The sequence below is a fragment of the Physella acuta genome, unplaced genomic scaffold, assembly GCF_028476545.2.
Source record: "Physella acuta isolate Inbredline_101_S28 unplaced genomic scaffold, ASM2847654v3 ptg000600l, whole genome shotgun sequence".
Taxonomy (NCBI): Eukaryota; Metazoa; Mollusca; class Gastropoda; family Physidae; genus Physella; species Physella acuta.
The window spans coordinates 537,383-552,904 of NW_026732119.1; the positions used below are offsets into that span (position 1 = coordinate 537,383).

General features: G+C 34.4%; 1 protein-coding gene across 1 annotated transcript; it reads right to left on the reverse strand.

The window, feature by feature from the left end:
* Positions 1–10,806: 10,806 nt before the first annotated feature.
* LOC131947573 (S-phase kinase-associated protein 1-like) lies at positions 10,807–11,115 on the reverse strand. Its single transcript, XM_059308817.1, has one exon. The coding sequence runs from the start codon at positions 11,080–11,082 to the stop codon at positions 10,807–10,809; it is 276 nt and encodes a 91-aa protein (XP_059164800.1). The 5' UTR covers positions 11,083–11,115.
* Positions 11,116–15,522: the final 4,407 nt, after the last annotated feature.

The following is a 15,522-nucleotide window of genomic DNA, read 5'->3' on the forward strand; positions in this document are numbered from 1 at the left end:
CCCTAACGAGAGTGATATCACTATGTCCAGCCGCCCAGGGTTAGGTACCAATCAAGGATGGGTGGACTCAGATCTGATAGAACCAGGATTCGAACTCGAGATTTGTGCCCTAGCGCTCGACCACGACATCACTATACGCTATACGATAGAGTAAAAAAATAACGATATAATTAGATAGAGTAAGAATAGCTGATACAATGAGATATGGTTAGGATAATCTATGCATTATGATAGTATTAACATGTAAAGAAGAATCAATGTGACGTGTTTTTCTTTTACCCACACCTCCATCTAGTTTATATCCCGATGTGGATCTCCACTAACCACTTCAAATATGTTATACAACACAACAGCTAACCACTTCAAATATTGTATACAACACAACAGCTAACCACTTCAAATATTTTATACAACACAACAGCTAACCACTTCAAATATTTGATACAACACAACAGCTAACCACTTCAAATATTTTATACAACACAACAGCTAACCACTTCAAATATTTGATACAACATAACAGCTAACCACTTCAGATATTTTATACAACATAACAGCTAACCACTTTAGATATTTTATACAACACAACAGCTAACCACTTCAAATATTGTATACAACACAACGGCTAACCACTTCAAATATTTTATACAACACAACAGCTAACCACTTCAAATATTTTATACAACACAACAGCTAACCACTTCAAATATTGTATACAACACAACGGCTAACCACTTCAAATATTTTATACAACACAACAGCTAACCACTTCAAATATTTGATACAACACAACAGCTAACCACTTCAGATATTTTATACAACATAACAGCTAACCACTTTAGATATTTTATACAACACAACAGCTAACCACTTCAAATATTGTATACAACACAACGGCTAACCACTTCAAATATTTTATACAACACAACAGCTAACCACTTCAAATATTTTATACAACACAACAGCTAACCACTTCAAATATTTGATACAGCACAACAGCTAACCACTTCAAATATTTGATACAACACAACAGCTAACCACTTCAAATATTTGATACAACACAACAGCTAACCACTTCAAATATGTTATACAACACAACAGCTAACCACTTCAAATATTTTATACAACACAACAGCTAACCACTTCAAATATTTTATACAACACAACAGCTAACCACTTCAGATATTTTATACAACACAACAGCTAACCACTTTAGATATTTTATACAACATAACAGCTAACCACATCAGATATTTGATACAACACAACAGCTAACCACTTTAGATATTTTATACAACATAACAGCTAACCACTTCAGATATTTTATACAACACAACAGCTAACCACTTCAAATATTGTATACAACACAACGGCTAACCACTTCAAATATTTTATACAACACAACAGCTAACCACTTCAAATATTTTATACAACACAACAGCTAACCACTTCAAATATTTTATACAACACAACGGCTAGCCACTTCAAATATTGTATACAACACAGCAGCTAACCACTTCAAATATATTTTATACAACACAACGGCTAACCACTTCAAATATTTTATACAACACAACTAACCAATTCAAATATGTTATACAACACAACAGCTAACCACTTCAAATATATTTTATACAACATAACGGCTAACCACTTCAAATATTTTATACAACACAACAGCTAACCACTTCAAATATTTTATACAACACAACAGCTAACCACTTCAAATATTGTATACACCATAACAGCTAACCACTTGAAATATTTTATACAACACAACAGCTAACCACTTCAGATATTTAATACAACACAACAGCTAACCACTTCAGATATTTTATACAACATAACAGCTAACCACTTCAAATATTTTATACAACACAACAGCTAACCACTTCAAATATTTTATACAAAAAACACACACAAATATATTATATTTTATATAGATAGATCTAGAATACACATGTTTATTGACGTAGGTCTAGACCCTGTATAATAATAATATTTTTTTATACAATATGAGATTTATAAAAGATTTCAATCGTAAATCAAGCCTAAATTTAATTATTAAGTATAGCCTAGATCTAGAGTCTAGATTTCTAGATCTAGAATTCTAGACTAGATCTAGATCTATGACTAAAATAAAAGTCCTCTTGAAAATTCCGACGTAGACAGTAACATACGACATATAGGCTTTTTTTTTATTTATAGACTCTAGAGTAGTCTAGATTCTAGATCTAGTTTCTTTTATTTTACAGTGTAGTTGATTGTAGACTTAAGTTTAGGAATTAATTACTAAATTAGGCCTATTAAATAGGCTACTTACTTTATGACAAGTAGACTAAAATATTTTCAATATCAATCAGTGCCGGTGCGGCACCCCCCAGAGGCGTAGCGACCCTTCCCGGGGACAAACTTTCAATTTTTCGATTTGCACCTCATAAAAGACTATTTAACACTCAAATTAATCACTTAATTAAGTGGAATTATCATGTTTAAATATATATTGCTATTTTTGCATTGGTGTCACCCCTAAATGGTGTCACCCGGTGCGGTCCGCACCCCCCGCCCCATATCGATCTCACTACGCCTCTGGTATCAATTTATATAGAATCTAGATTATTCTAGATCTAGTGGAGTTGCGTGTAGTCTTGTTATAGATTAGAACTTAAGAACTAGATCTATAGAATCTAGTAATGTAAATTATGCAGTAATTGTAGATCTAGAATCTAGACACAAACTAGATTCTTCTTGATTTAGAATCTAGATTCTACGAAATGTATTATTATAATTATTAGGCTTATTTTTTAATTTATATTATCAGATAATTGTGGTAAATGAAAGTCAAAACATCTAGCCAAACAAAATGCCATGAATTTAAAATATATTAATATTATGACATAGAGAAAGTTTGGTGAAATGGAAATTTAATTTATTGATGATGTGTAACTCTGTGGCAATGGTTCCAAGCGTTCCACTACCGAAGTTCACATACAATTGTTAGTGGCTCTTTAAAGTCTGGGAAATTTTGTAGATTGTAACTTTTGGCTCTTCCGTCTCAAAAGGTTGCCGACCCCTGCTCGCACGAACCAAGCCAGCCTAACTATACTACTAATTGCTAGACACAAACACACGTACACACACGAACATACATGCAGTATGTATAGTGTGTGTCGCAACTAATGTCTTATAGCGATGCATTGGGACAGTAAAGTTCCTTTTTGAACCTGAATGTGCGAATGAAGTAGAGTCAACCTAAGTCTGGGACGTTGGTATATGAAGCACATCACTATGTATAGCGGCTTTTACTTTCTCTATCGTTGGTTACAGAACTATATAGCGGCTTTTACTTTCTCTATTGTTGGTTACAGTACTATGTTTAGCGGTTTTACTTTCTCTATCGTTGATTACAGCACTATGTCCATCCGCTAAAACTTTCCTTTCTACAACTTTTATTTCTGGATTTCCTCTCAGAAAATGTGTCCATTCAAGAACAAACTACAAAGCCGTAGCTGTTTGATGTTGAAGTTTTCTGTCCTAGATGGGTTGCTGTCTCCAGCTATCGAGACTCATCTACTTTGGGGTTCCAACTCAGGACTTGCCAGTTAAGGGGGTAGGCTCCAGAAAAAAAAAAATTCTTTATTAAAACCTTTTATGGATTCATTTGTGTATGTATAAGTTAGGGTACTTAAAGGAAAATATTTCCATGCATTTTGAAATTATGGTTGCCTTGGCCATGGCGGCCATCTTGAAAAAAAAACATTATTTTCTGGAGTTCTGAAATGTCATAAAGTAACATATATATCGGCTATATAACCATTGAACGTTCTTGTACTAACACTAATAGAGTCAGCTGGCTAGTTTTTGAAATATACATCATTATAGAAATATATTTTTTTTTATTTAAAAAAATTGGTGTGACGAAATTCCATTAAAATAAATGCTAAATTCAATAGAATTTGACCAATAATTTTTTTTTTTTGAAAAAAAATAAATATAAAATATCAAGGCTGTTTTTTGGTTACAAAAACTAGCCAGCTGACACTGGAGATTGATCTGGTTGTCAGAAGCTTTTAGTGACGTGAGATGTCCGGGGCGTTGTTTGAGACGTGGGAGCTTATTCCCGCCCTGAAGGGGAGCTTATGCCCATCGTGAAGTGGAAGCTTATGTGAGTTTATCCCCACTGTGTATCGCACCGGGTGACATCGATAACGGGGGGGGGGGATTATGACACCAAGATAAATAATTGCAACATATAAGAGTAAAAAGAATTATGTTTAGTTAAATTAATGGTTAATTAGATTAAAAAAAAAACAATTTTAAATATAAATTAATAATTCCTACAAGGAGGAGGGGGGATGGCGCCTGCTAAATATAGAAAAGAAAAGCAATGCTAGATCCAGCTGTATTAATAACCGACAATAGATACACATCGTCAAAATTAACTGTGAACACTTTAAAGTTATCAGCAAGGGTGGGGGTAAAACCAAATGCAAAATTTCAAGAGTAAAACAAAGTTTAGCTGAATATATTTAATAGTGTATGAATGTGTGTATTTCTTCAGGAATGGCTTTATATATTGTATATATCATGTAAATTAAGATATTTATTGTATTCGTGCATGAAAGATGACTAAGAGATCTCATGCAGAGATCAAATAGGAAATGTAGAGGTCCGTGGAATAATCACTAATGCGATTAATCTCCGTTTAGATCCTGAGAGGGGAAATACAGCGTTGTTGTTAAGTTAAATCTGGATTAGAGTTGGTTTTGGTTAAATCGCCTTGTTGTTTCGTAATTCATCGTTAGAGTTAAAGGGTCAGTAATAATGATAATGAGAGAAGGTTAAATGTTAGGATTCGTGTTTTACTATTTATATTAGAGTTAAACCAGGGACAAAGTTGGGTAACTTAACGGTTTGTGTTAGATTAACGGTACATTCTTACCTCAGTGTATAGCCTGTATGAAGTAATGTGTTATTTATCCTCGGGACTACAGGATAATTATAATGTTTAGACACGGCTTACAGACATGCACAGAAGTAGTGACCTAATCATGAGTTTGTATTTTTATTTTCAGAAAACATGTGAATGATGAAAAGGTATTATTCTTTTATGATCGGTGTTGTTTAATAAACAGGAAATATTGTGACCATACTGTAATATGTTTGACCAAATTAAAGGGACAATGGGTTATTATAAATATAAATATAATAATTACTATTTTTAACCCTATAGGCAAAGTCACATATTTTTAAATTACGTGCAAGTACCCCGACGACTTACCCGTATATCTAGCTCCTAGTGACTAGTCACACATTTTTTTTTACACACGCAAAACGCGTACTCACTACATTATCTATCTTATCAGGCAGACTATAATTTTAATAACACAAATACTTAATTAATATTGGATGGTCAACATTTTGTAAATCATTTTTACTATGGACAAACTATTAATATTTTGATATTAACATGCAATTTTATGTTTATGATTTTAGCACAACAGTCACAAACTTTTCGTTCTTGTAATAGATTGAAATAATTGTGAGGTCAAGGGAACTCACTCTTCTGTATTAGTTATATTTATAATATTGTTATCTTGAGTGATGTCCCTTGGGTACTTCCTTCCGTCCTCTCTGTGTGTTTCCATCGTGATGTAGTTAGACCCATTAAATGTGTTATATACAACAACAGGCTTCTGTCGTCAATCTATTATAACTGGCGACGAAGGATAAACATCTACTAGAAAGAGCACCTACTTACGCAAAAAAGAGGTTTGCTAGAGCTTATTAGCTAATTATTTCTAGAATTATGGCGCTGTATGGCCAAATAAAAGAATTTGATGCGAATGATGAAATCATTCAAGATTACCTAGAGAGGTTAAGCTTTTACCTAGAGGCAAACGACGTGACGATAGAAGCCAAAAAGAGAGCTGTTTTGTTAACAGTCATAGGGCCTCAACAATTTAGGCTACTAAAAGACTTATGCGCACCAGCTAGTCTAATTACCAAGAGCTTTAACGAGCTGAGCAAATTGCTAACAAACCACCATGCGCCTACCCCATCAAAGTTTCTATGTCGAGCTAGATTTGACAGTAGGACTCGTCAACCAAACGAGTCAATATCAGAATATGTTGCTGCTTTACGTCATTTAAGTAGATTCTGTGAATTTGGAGAAACGCTGTCTGACAGACTATGTGAAAAGTTTGTGACAGGTGTAAACAGCCCTGATATTCAAAGAAAGTTGCTGCTCGAGTCAGATCTAAAATTGGAAAAAGCAATACAACTTGCAATGTCATTCCAGCAGTCATCAGATGCGGCGAGATCTTTAGCACCTTCAGAGATCCATGCAGTAAACAGCAGGTTAGTCAATAAACATCAACCCCATCAGAGCATTCCAACTTATGCTAAACAGCCTGCTCATTCAAATCCTAGATCTAAATCTAGTAATAATTATCAAAAATGTCATCGATGCAAAGGTCCCCATGCATCTCATCGGTGCAAGTTCAAGTCTGCAACTTGTTATAAGTGCGGTAAGCAAGGTCACATTGCCAAGGCCTGCTTTGCAAAGTCTTCGTCTGTTGCTAAATCTAGCCAGTCAAGACAGTACCGCAACCAAAAGCAGCACTATGTTAACTCTCACCAAGACTACCTAACCCAACCAATGAACCACTCTACCTGTGAAAATGCTCAAACTGATTCGCAGCCGGATTTCAACCTATTCTCTGTGAAATCAATAAGTCATGCTCCCATCAATGTACCAGTTTATATCAACGGTAAGAGCATCAGCTTCCAACTGGACACTGGAGCATCTCTAACAGTCATAACAAAGAAAGATTTTGACGCTGTCATAGGAGGATCAGTGCCTCTACAGCCATGTCACAAGTGTCTAACAACATACACTGGTGACAATGTTCCGGTAATAGGAGAGTGTATGGTTCATGTAAGTTATAATGGTCAAAGTGTTAAACTTCCTCTTCTTGTGGTTGAAGGAAATGGACCGCCATTACTAGGTAGGAACTGGTTAAGTGATCTTAAGTTAAACTGGGAGAGTATTTGTTCATTGAAGAATGTAAAAGAATCTAGTCTTACTTCACTAGATAAAGTTATATCTGAAAATAAATGTGTTTTTGGTAATTCAGGTTTACTAAATGATAGAACAGTGAAGTTAAGCATTAAAGATACAAATCCAAGATACTGCAAAGCTAGAGTTCCACCTTATGCAATGAGGAATAAAATTGAAAATGAGCTAAGTAGATTGGAATCTAATGGCATTATAAAGAAGGTAGACTATTCCGATTGGGCGACACCCATTGTGCCAGTGTTAAAGAAGGATGGTTCTATAAGAATTTGTGGAGATTATAAAACTACACTGAATAAGCAAATAGAGCTAAATAGGTACCCTATACCTAACATTGAGGAAATCTCTTTGAATTTGGCAGGAGGAGACAAATTCACTGAATTAGACTTTAGTCATGCTTACACTCAAATAGAACTGCATCCAGATTCAAAAGTCTATACGACAATAAACACACATAAAGGACTCTACCAATATGAAAGACTATGTTTTGGCATATCATCTAGCCCTGGAATTTTCCAAGCTGTCATGGACAGTATTTTTAAGGACATTCCAAATGTTTGTGTGTACTTTGACAATGTGTACATAACTGGTAAGAATGACACTGAACATCTTCAAAAACTTGATAAAGTATTGAAAATTGTTGGTGAAAAAGGTTTAAAGATAAACAAAGATAAATGTCAATTCATGTTGACAGAAATTAGTTTTCTTGGTTATATATTAAGCAAGCAAGGCATCAGACCTCAACCTGAGAAAACAAAAGCCATTAAAGAAGCACCCAAACCTGAAAATACCCAACAACTAAGAGCTTTTTTGGGCTTAATAAATTACTATGCAAAGTTCATAGGAAATCTGTCTGGTAAACTATCACCACTGTACAAGCTGCTACAGAAAAATGCAACTTGGCACTGGGGTAAACAACAAGAAGCTGCTTTTAATACAGCAAAAGAGGCTTTGTCTGCTGACACCTTACTAACTCACTATGACCCAGGGAAAAGACTTATATTAACATGTGATGCTTCACCAGATGGTGTAGGAGCAGTCTTGTCCCACATGGATGAGAAGGGTGACAGACCCATTGCTTTTGCCAGTAGATCTTTGAACCAGGCTGAGAAAAATTATTCTCAGTTAGATAGGGAAGGCTTAGGCATCATTTTTGGTGTTAAGAAATTTCATAAGTTTCTGTTTGGTAGGAAGTTCACCATCTTTACAGATCATAAACCATTGCTAGGTTTATTTGGAGAAAACAAAACCCTACCTGAGCATGCCTCACCAAGAATTCAAAGATGGGCTATCACACTAACTGCATACAATTATGAATTGAAATACAAACCTGGATCTGAGAATAGTGCAGATAGTCTGAGTAGATTACCTTTAAAAAACCAAAGCCTGAGCTATGTACCAGAAGATGTATTTGTTCTCTTCACTATCATGGATAACTCCAATATAAATGTGAATGATATTAAGAGAGAAACACAAAAAGATGAGTGCTTAATAAAAGTATATGAGTACTGTAAGAATGGTTGGCCTGAAGAGTCAGTGAATGAGGACTTAAAGCCATATAAAATAAGAAAAACAGAGTTAAGTCTAGAAGATGGATGTATACTATGGGGGTCAAGAGTAATTATCCCCAAAATGTTACAAAAAGAAGTTTTAAGAACTTTACATGATACTCATCTTGGTTCTTCCAAAATGAAGAGTCTGGCAAGATCATGGTTCTGGTGGCCACATATGGATGCTGATATTGAAAAATATGTAAAACTTTGTTCAAGCTGTGCACAACATTCAAATCAACCAGCTACAGCACCTTTGCAAAACTGGGACTGGCCAATCGAACCATGGAAACGTATACATATAGATTTCGCAGGACCTTTCATGAACAAAATGTTCTTAATTGTTATTGATTCACATTCTAAATGGTTAGAAGTTAAAATCATGAACACAATCACTGCAAATGATACCATTATAGAACTGAAGGAAATATTTTCAACTCATGGATTACCAGATCAAATTGTTTCAGATAATGGGCCTAGTTTCACAGCTCATGAGTTTAAACTGTTTTGTGTGGCAAATGGTATTGAGCATATAACCACATCCCCCTATCATCCTGCTGGGAATGGTTTGGCTGAAAGAGCGGTAGGCATATTCAAAACCGCTATGGTAAAAATGAATACCGGTAACAAGTTTTCTCTTAGAGAAAGAGTAAACAGGTTCTTAACCAAATACCGCACAACTCCTCATATAACAACAGGTGTTGCACCATGTGAATTGTTATGTGGTAGGAAAATTAAAACTCATCTTGACCTACTACATCCAACTGTTCAAAGGTCTGTTTCCCAACATCAACATACACAAAAAGTAAATCATGACAAATCATCCATTGAAAGAGAATTTGCAGTTAATGATAATGTGTATCTAAGAAATTATGGGAGAAAGGAAAAATGGATACCAGGTCAAATTGTTCAATGTACAGGACCTGTGTCTTATAAAGTAAAAACAAATGATGGACTTATTGTCCGTAGACATGCAGACCAGTTAAAAATAACTTGTGCAGATAATAAGTGTGAATCTGTCAATCCCACCAAATCTGAACAGTTCACACCAAATCAGTTTGTTCCACAACCAAGTTCTGTTGATATGAGTGAACCAAGTTGTCTGGAGTCAGAAAATGTAAATTCTGGAGTTAATGATTTAAATCCTAGACCTCCTGAGATAGAGAATCCAGATGGTCAGAATCTTGAGTCACCAAATCAGAAGCCACTGAGAAGGTCAAGCAGGACAATCAAAGTCCCAAATAAGTTAGACCTATGATTTTAAAGGTCAAAAGGACTTTGACATTATTGTTTTGTATTTTGATTATGTTGTAGCATATTGTGCATTGTTTGTAAGGATGTAATCTACCATAGTGTTCATGTTACAATATAATTGGTGATTTTAGGATACTATCAATTGTTCTATTGAGAGATGTGTTATTGTGTTCTAAGGGTAAAGGGATGTAATAGATTGAAATAATTGTGAGGTCAAGGGAACTCACTCTTCTGTATTAGTTATATTTATAATATTGTTATCTTGAGTGATGTCCCTTGGGTACTTCCTTCCGTCCTCTCTGTGTGTTTCCATCGTGATGTAGTTAGACCCATTAAATGTGTTATATACAACCACAGGCTTCTGTCGTCAATCTATTATAGTTCTAAAATAAAAATAAAAGTTATTGAACATTAACTGAATCGCTTCAAGATTAACAAAGCTAATTTAAAATTAAATTAGCTCACTTTTACTATTAAAATTAGACAGTTAGAAAGTTCAGTGATTAGTTAAAGTTATTAAAAAAAACATCTACCAATTATGTTTTACATCAATAATTTGAAAAAAAATACATACTCTTTCAATGCTCCACCTTTACTTATGAATAGTTCTAATAGTGTTAATATCACAATTTGCTTTTCTATAGTCATGTTGTAATAATATTAGAATGTACAGCATGCACGTATAGTATTAGCGGGAGTTGTACTACAGCACTGCTGTAACTGGATAGAGTTAAATACTTTTTTTTTTTAGTTACTTCCTATCTAAATATTTTTAAATACATATGGGAAACCATTTTGAAATATTATATCAAAATTATATAAAACCGATACTCCAGATGTATTAAAACAATTTAGTAAATCCTTGTTCATTTTATTTATTACTATTGTAATAATAATATTTAAAATGTAACAAACTTTCTAGTGCTAATAGTTTATTACACCAAGCAAGCCTTTGATATCTAAGTAGTTGGCAGCCAAAATCAACTCAAACAAGGTGCCCTGGTCAACTTTAAGAAATTCTGCATCCCAGGAGCAAACATCATCTGTTCTTTTTTCTTTGTTTTCATCATCTTCAGGTGGTGGAGGGTCATCCCGATGGAAGGTACACCATTGAATTACCTTCTTTAATATAGCAGCATTAACATTAGGTAGTGGAACAGGTTCATCTTCATCCTCATCCATACCCAAATCTTCTAACATGGTTTTAACAGTGACGGATTGTTTAGTAATCTCAGCATTTACTTATTTTAAAATTGATATTAAATTCAAATACAAAAGTGTAAATAAAGGGTGATTTAATGATAGAAGGGTATTATTTTTTTTTTTTTTTTCAATGTTACATTGTCAGAAAATGTCAATACATGTTTGTTTTTATTTTTTTATTTTTTTTATTTTATTTTTTTTTTTTTTTTTACATTGTCAGTTTGCCTTGTCATGTTCGCTTTAGTATTACAGTTTTCATCAACGGCTTGTGAGGACTGATACAGATTAACATTCATAATACTTCCTTCTTACTCTCATTCATTTTAGATGGTTTACATAATTCAAAACGCCTAATTACAATTTTGTTTTTAAACGTGAAAATGCAAATGTGTAATTAAATGGTGATTCAATGGATTTTTTTTAACGCCATGGTGGTTTTAGGGGGTTTGTAGATGAAAGAAATTTGGGATAAAAAAACCATTCTAAATACTACAGAAGCCGCATAAATTTTAGTACAATCAAACACTTAAAATCAAACATTCTTCATTTTCAAACATATCTATAGCTGTTCTTCCACATGTTTGTTTTATTTTAAATGTATTGATGATATACAAATACATAAATACGTTTTTTTTGTACCAGCCAACAACCTAGATGCTGCGAGTTGACGCCAAAGTTGAAAGTTAAAAAAAAAATGTTTACTTTTAAAATGATTTCGATTTGTAAATTTTCAATTACCAGGGGAGACTACACAACAATATACTTAAAAGTCCTTAAGAATATACATTTCATAGATTATACTCAAAGATACGTGCACAAAATTGTAATTAATATAATTTTTAATGGTATTAACTAAATATAATGATATTTTATAGTATAACAAGTTTTACACTTTAAAACAAATAGAATTTTTTCTTAAATAAAAAAATTAAAGCCTATAGTTTTAAAAGGTAAAATAAAATTTATATATGACAAATTTATATCAAAGAGGGATTGGTGTAGCTTTTTTCGGGATTTTAAGTGGATAATTGATTCACACACACTATAAATAGTATCACCTCAGCAGGTACATCACAGTACATGCTTTGACGCTTGGCTTGCCTTAAACACACACAGTCACCCTCTCCACGCCTCTTCAGACACATCTACCCCCTCCACCCCTGTCCACTTCACCCTCAGGCATGATAACCCCACATCCCCCCTAATTGTTCCAACGACCCCACCACCCACCCCAACATCAATCTAAAATATCTATTCATTTACTTACTTAAAGTTCTAAATCTTGCTTCTTTCCCCTCATCTTTCACACAGCAACTTTTGAAAACTCAATACGACCAGTATATAAATAAACACTCTTTCAACTGGTCAACATATTTTGTTTCCCTACATAGAAAATGCTACACTGTCACTTTGACCCCCCCCCCCCCTCCTCCTTCTTGAACAAATTCCTTTCCACTCCTCACCTGGAGTCCTGACACCTTCATTTGACCTTCACCCCTTCTACTGTTATCCCTTTCAATTTTTTATAAACACATACATAATATCATGTAAATATGTATTATCTACATTTGCAAAACCTTTCGCTTTAATTTGATGTTTGAAATTACGAAAACAAGTTGATTTGATGTACCTGTTTTAATTGCAAATAAAAGTATTATAAAAAAAATATCAAACGAAAGAAAATATATTGGAAAATTATGTATAGATATAGACTAGATCTAGTCGCGTTATCCTAACAAAGGTTTTAGTTACTTTCTGCGCAAAGTGTCCAAGTTGATAGTTTTACTTGTTCGATTTTCTGTTGTTATTCCTTTTCTTCTTGTATTTACTAATGTACAAACATCAATGCAAATCAATTATGTATTGAATATTCTACTATGTAAATATGTTACCACTTATATGTTTGATGCTAATTGTTTTAATTGCAAATAAAAAAAAAATTGCTCTAAAATAGTTCCGTTTCCTTAACATCAGATCAAAGTGTATAAGCTAGCATAGGTCTAGAATACTTGGAGCTTAATCAGTCGTAAAATGAGTTTTAAGTCTCTGTCTCTCTCGCTTAAAATTCATAATAGCGTTAGCCAAGAAAAAATATGAATTTCGAACTAAATTTAATTCTTGTGAACATGATTCCTATTGATACAAAAAAACATGGCGGCTGTTTGTTTTTAGGCTTGGCTTCACGAATTTAAAATAACAAGATTACTAAAAATGCAACAATTACAAATAAAATAATACGATAATAAAAACTCAAATTAAGTACCGGTAGGCCTAAAATATCAATAACATTATTCTAATAGTTTAACTACGCTTAAGATAACTTGTTCCAATTCATAATATAATGTACGCTACTTAAAAAATAACCTTTTAACGTAGGCTCTATTTTTATTTAAGTTATCCTACATGGTGTAGTCTATAATAATTATTGTTTACAGTTTTAAATAAATCAACAATGGCGAAAAAAAATTAAACGCTTTATGTTTTGTTTTACCGATTTAATGAAGATATTCAAGTTTTGTTTAAAAGTACGAGAACGAGAAATTAAGGACCTACTACTAGCCCTATTCTGACTCTAGTATCATGGACTTTCAAGTTTAATCAACCAATCATCCCGTAACACCATCAATGTTTGGTGGTGTGTGTGTGCGTGTGTGGGGGGGGGGGGGTCCTTAAGGGATCAAATGGAATTATTTTCATATTTTGTCCTGTGATCTATTTTGATGTTTTATGCTTTTAAAAATTTTGTAATGGCAAGCCGTTCATTCCTTGAAGTCCTCCATCCATATTCGTCAATGCCTTCCTCGTATCCTCTTTCCTGTAACATGAAGGTTTTTGATGCACGGTTATACACAAATGTATAACACTTTATTCCTGAAACAATGTAATCAACTGACAAAACACCCCCTCCCCACTCATCACACACGGTCACAAAATTACGGACCCTCCTCTCTCCCCTACGAGTGTGACGTCATTTATGGACGACCCCTAAGTAAAACACATTTTGTTATTTAAATGTACACGGCCATAGGGCTAGTAAGTAGGTCATTTACGTCTCGTTCTTGTACTTGCCAGCTAGTACTTTTCAAACCAAATGTGATTTTGTTTTATTAAACCCTTAACGCTTGAATTATTTTCCAAGCGTGTAAAATATTATGTGTGCTGATTGTCTCTCAACATACTGACACTGAATTTAAGGTGTATAGTTGTTTTGTTTGGACTTATATTTTATGCTAATTACGGTATGTAGCGAAAACGCGACATAAGGCATTTACGAACCAAGCAGTAAATTTTTAAAAAGTGTTTAGTCCTGGTCAGTTTACTATTTCTACTGTCACGTGTTTCTCTAAATATCCATGCACAAACAATAGAATATCACAAACTGAACATACGGACATGGGGTCATCCATAAATGACGTCACACTCGTAGGGTTGAGGGGGTCCGTAATTTTGTGACGATGTTTGATGAGGGGGAGGGGGGGGGGGGGGTTCAGATGTTGCGACGTCACATTTTTGCATTATAAAAAAGCAATGTTAGAAAACGAATTTTAGACGTTATTTCGCGTTTTAGATAGCTGTTTTAATAAATTGTAATAGTTTAGACAAGATTTTGGAAAAATATCGATGTTTAAAAAAATATTCAACTGCAATTTTGAGGGGGTTGTAGGTTGAGGTGTGACGCCATTTTGGAAGGGGGGGGGTCTGGCTTTTTGTGACGACGTGTGACGGAGGGGAGGGGGGGAGGTAAAAATCGTCAAAAAAAGCGTGACGTCATTTATGGATGACCCCCATGCAAGGAGATGTATAATCACTTGCAAAATTAATGAAAACTATACTTTATTAGCTCAGGCATAGGGTTACATAACTCTGCTGCACCTGCTCTCTGACTAACTATTATGCATGGGTATTTTGAAGCTTTGCTGTCGTGGTTCTACTACACTTCAGTAACACACTACATATTAAAGGACTTCCTTCAATGTGTAGAGCCTTAATTTTCCCCGGTTACGTCATTTTCGAGAACTCTTATTCAAGGTCAACTAATAAAGACGCATGTTTCTCATTTGACCTATATTTGCTATACACACAAAGCACGTGAACAAATACTGTCCTAAACGACAGTGTTCAGCCATTGTATATTCGTCCATGCTCAATGCAGCTGCTGTTGGTACTTAGTGCGACCGACGTGGGTACTCAGTGCCACCGGTGTGGGTACTCACTGCTATTGTTGATGGTACCCTATGTATCCGATTCGGGCTACAGATATTGTGCTCGACTGATTCTGCTGTTGACTACCAATGACAGTGCTGTAGCTATATATTGCCACTGGTATGGTACTCAGTGCTGAAACAGTGGGTACTGAGTGCTGAAGCCATGTGTACTGAGTGCTGAAGCTGTGGGTACTCAGTGCTACTTCAGTCGGTTCTTGGTGTCACTGCTGTG